At 34.3% G+C, this 5,000-nt stretch overlaps 1 protein-coding gene across 1 annotated transcript in view; it reads right to left on the reverse strand.

Moving 5' to 3' along the window:
* Nucleotides 1–5,000, reverse strand: part of LOC144977146 (inositol 1,4,5-trisphosphate-gated calcium channel ITPR3-like) — a 171,663-nt gene that overhangs the window by 109,293 nt on the left and 57,370 nt on the right. The window contains exons 11-12 of the mRNA XM_078922006.1: nt 4,625–4,712; nt 3,321–3,347 (exon numbers count right to left, since the gene is read on the reverse strand). Coding sequence (XP_078778132.1) covers nt 3,321–3,347; nt 4,625–4,712 — 115 coding nt within the window. The remainder of the gene's footprint in view (nt 1–3,320; nt 3,348–4,624; nt 4,713–5,000) is intronic.

Here is a 5,000-nt window from a genome sequence, read left to right on the forward strand (position 1 = left end):
TTATTTAATGTGAACTAATAATCCAGAATGTCTTCTAAAACGATAACAAAGAACCGATGTGAGTTGTTTCGCTTTGTTAGTAGAAAACTGAAAGAAATTTTAATTCCTGTTCGGTTCGGCAACTGAAAACGTGAGGGGTTACTCACTTTGCTATGATAAAACAAGAGACCGACTGAGAGGAAAGGTCAAACTGAGAGCAAAACGGACCTGAAAGGAAAATGAATGCACTCACTTTACAGCAACGCTTTCAAACACTGAGAACAAATTCATCAAAGTCAGCTAGGAAGCATCTCTCAAGCCAACCAATAACCAATAAGCAACACTTTTGTACGATCAGTGCAATCAGCCACCGGTAAATATCATTTTTAAGGTAGCATGCATTGAAAAACCAATACTTAAAATGTAACACCTTGTCATTTGAAATCATGAATAGAAAATGCTCACAATTAGATAATAATCAATAATCACTGATAATCAATGTATATATATATATATATATATATATATATATATATATATATATATATATATATATATATATATATATATATATGTTTAAACAATTAGAACAAAAATTACAATTGATCTCTGGTTGACAAATGAAACAGTCAGTATAATATCTAAAGCGTAATGATCACCACTCACAAACAATCAAAGGGCCATTTTTGCAATCGCAATGATCACAGTCATGAAACAATGATTCATGTTTTATTTTTTTTTTTACAAATAAACACAAAACACTTAAACACGGCAATGCTCACTGCCAGTTCGAGGACCATCCAAAAATGTGTAGCAATGCAAATTACGATTCATTAAAGAAATAAGAATAAGTCCATCTGCATTGTATCGTAAGATGTTGTCACCTCAGCATTTCATGATGAAAAACATATAGATAGTATGCGCTTGGCTTAGAAGCTCAAAACATTGCCATCCGAAAGTATAATGGACCAACACACAAAACTGCGTGTATCCATGAACGTTTATAGTCAGGTTAACACAGTTCAGTGAGCTTTACTCATAAACGCGGATGGCAAAAAACAATAACAAAGACTGAGTGACGTCATCTTCGAACTATCTATAGATGACCCATCAGATGTCATCAGAAATTACTCATAATAAAACCGAGCGAATACGCTTCAACAGTCGTAACGTCACTTCCTTCCTAATGACGCATGGTAACTTAGTAACACTGGCTCTAAACTATCGGAACAATGGCGGACCCCCGTATGAAATATTTCTCCGGCGAGCATAAAGGCGTATCCAGAGGAAAAAAACCCTATAAATTTGATCATGTTTTGACTTTTACACATTCTGATCACAAGGCATATGAAAAGTTCTATCCAGCATGAAGAATAAAAAATAATGATTTTCTTTGTTTAGAACCAAGCAGATGGCCGCCGTTGCCGGGCGGCGTGACATCAGACTACTGAATCCAATTGGGAGTTAATGTTACTTGCCGAAGAAATAACCCCAAAACAAACGAAAATGCCCTAAGTTGAACTCGAACCCAAGGGCAAGGCCTTTACTTATAAACTACCTGGCTCCATTACAAGGCAGATGTGGAAAAATCTAACAACTCATCACAATACTTTTATAATACCAAATTGACAGATCTCACATTTAGGCAGTGGGCTTATCCCTGTAATAAAACAAAAATCAAATCTCGAAAGTAATCAATTAGTATTGCAAAATTGTAGAAAATCAAATATAAAGAAAAGTAAAACTTTGTTTTTACTTTAATTAAAGCTTCAGGTAGCATGTTTTGATTATCAAAATTTATTAGAACTTATGAAGCAAGCCTGACAAGCAATTCGTGAAAATTGAAAAAAAAATATGATTAGCTGCTTTGATCCCCAAGCAAAAGATTGGCAACTCTGACAAGCAATCAAAGCTTTGAAGCGAGCATTCATTATCTCTCAATGTTCTACTGTCTGTTTGGTTATTTGGTTTATAAATAAGTGTAGAATAGGTTTTTACACTCTTGCTTTTTAGAATTCCGGACTTGTTCCCAGTCGGTACACGAGCTTTCCAGTGAGTGTGAGGAACAAAGTTCGTAATCTTAAACGTAACAGCGTAAGAAATCTTTTATTCCTCCCCTCAATCGATTATGAATTCGTTATCTCAAAAAAAAAAAAACATTTTCAAAATTATTTTAATGATGCTTATTTTTAAAAACAAGAAAAAGCTCTCTAATTTTAGTGGAATTTAATACTTGAAAATCTGAATCACAAATTATCATTGTAAACTTGATATCAATACCCATTACTTTAATTTACGGGGAGGGGTAGAATAATATGTATTTAACAACTTTTTCATTATAATAACATACTATTTACGTTACTTGATCCTTTATATCCTTATTTAATCCTTATATCTTTAAATGTGATTGAAAGCCAGTCGAAGACTTATACACTCACATTGTCTTTACCCTGCTTATAGTGTATCTATCGTCTTAGCCGACGGTATGAAGTTATCTGCAAACGTAACATTTTTAAAGTGACCGCCGACTGGTATTATGCTAGGAGCCACTGGATGCCGAAAATGGACGTCACAGTACCAAATATCGAGCTCGAGTTATACTTAAACATTTTCTTTTAGGGAAAATAAGTTCTCAATCCAAACATAACTGGAATATTGTTATTATTTTAGTTCCAAATTCACATTGAATCGATGGGTCCAAAAGTCCCATGTACAAGGCAGGTCGTGGTTGTCTAACTGTTTAATTCTAACAGGATTATTAGACTGTAGACCGTCCAGCTGATGGCTGGGTGTGGAAGTTAAGCCTTAATCATAACTCTTTTCAGTTGCATGAAACAGTTCTTGTTATAATGACTATTGACATACCGAATATGTATAAACCAAACAACATATAACATTAAAACACGGTATAATGAAAAAAGCTTTCTAATAATATAGTCATTGGATTATTTTTTTAATATCCTACAACAATGTATGTTTTTGTCTAAAACAACTGTTCATTAGTAAAAAGAAACAAAAAATAATAGAATGTATTATTCAAATAGCAAAGACTTGTTAGTTGATTAGCATCTAGTAAAACAAACTACTCACACATTTGAGCATAATAATCTGTTTGATTTTACACTTTTGACTAACTGTCATATCATATACCCAAGCCAGCTAAAATTCAAAATTGTCTTTAAGAAACCGAAATAAAATATTTAAGAGTATAATTAATAATAGTATGGTTAGTAAAATAATAAAATTTGTCAGTTAAAATTATTTATAAAATCCAATATCAAATATAAAGGTTAGGTAAGAATTTCTTTTAAAAGATGAGATAAAAGTAATCATAAAACTACCATCGTCTTCTGAAAGGTCGATATCATCTGGAAATGAATGATTCAAGTGGAGGTTATTTCAAAATATTACTAACTGTTTTGACGAGGGCGAAATAAACACTAAATAGCAATTATATTTGTGATTACCATGTCAAGAGTAATATGCACGGGTTTAAAATAAATTAAATCTCCCCAACACAATTTCACATTATACCATTGATATCATCTCATAACCAAACCGTCCATTTAAAACTTATTGAGTGGCTCGGTGTTGTCTAGAACATGTGGTGGAAATGCAATGTGACCAACATCCAATTATAAAGTGTCATGGATTTGTCACTGTACATTTCACGATACAGAAAACACGTTGTAATTTCTAGCTTCATCGGCCCCTTGGCGTCTTAAAATGTCTTCTACAGAACATTGACGCCATATTGACAAATATCCTCATATCCTGGATATCATGGGAGAAGGGGTGGGGTATCCTACCAAATTTCTTCTTCTTTGGACATGACTATCTCCAAAAAAACCCATCCTGTACTGCTTCCTTGCAGGTTCCAGTCCAGTGCCTGTATTGTTATGAGGGTGCCAGTTTTCCTGGGAGCTTCGAATATGGCAATCATACTCCATGTTTCTTGATGTCAACCCCGAAAACAATAATCAACATTGGACAGTTTAAAATCCTCACCCATGTTTGTGATAATGCAGACTGCCACCTAATGTTTAGGTGAAAGGGACAGCAGTTCATAGTTTATTTCATAGCACTGAACACCAGAATAATATCAAAATGGGCGTGGTGGATCTTTCAGCTTGATAAATATGGTGTTCACAGCACGCGCAAAGCACTCCTATCAGCCACATTGGCGTGTGTTTAAATACAGTTAAGTGTTCGTTAAATAGTGGGTCATGATCGAAATCGTCATCTCATTAAGAATAATATTTCGATTGTTAAAATTCCCAACTTGATATGAATAAAATGTCCCTGTATCACCATATTTCTTTTGCAAACTGGTTAATATAACTAAAGGCCCGTTGATCTCCTGGGACCCCATGACATAACTCTAGAGTGAGAGATACCTGTTGACATGGTGATGCAATTTTTCTAATTCCGTTGACCTTTTTCAGGGCTTTTTTCCTGATGTGTGGTTACATAGCGGTAAAAGAGAAATAATGTTCAAATATAACATTTAAATCTCAGCACTGTATTAAAAGTTAACACCGTCGGACAAACAAATAAACAAGACATAAATATAATTCCCCGTCACGCACAAAAGACTCAATATTTCTTTAAAATACATAATAAAGTCTCACAGAGAACTACTTACCGTCTTCTGTGATGTCATCGTCAAATAATCCCTCTGCCACCAGATATGCCTCTAGCTCCTTGTGGAATAGTCGGATAACACTTCCTCCCTGGTCACGGATTGACAGTCATTTGTTGGTAAAGTCAAATCGTGGGAGGTTGTGGGGTTGGGTTAGGGAGCAGGATGGAAAAAGATATAGGATGGTGGGGTAAGACAGAGTTTCCAAAAGAAAGAAATAAAGACACAATTAATAAATAATAATTATTTATCCAAACAGAAATAAAAATGCAAAGAAATTGCTGCGGTAATAGATCGTCAGAAAAGAGATAGATTTATTTGATGTTGGAAATCTCGTTGACCGATTGTTTTGGAAAATGAAGACGGAAGCGGACATTGC

Source organism: Berghia stephanieae, chromosome 7 (genome assembly GCF_034508935.2).
Source record: "Berghia stephanieae isolate SIO BIC M18660-M18661 chromosome 7, UCSD_Bste_1.3, whole genome shotgun sequence".
In the NCBI taxonomy this organism is placed as follows: Eukaryota; Metazoa; Mollusca; class Gastropoda; order Nudibranchia; family Aeolidiidae; genus Berghia; species Berghia stephanieae.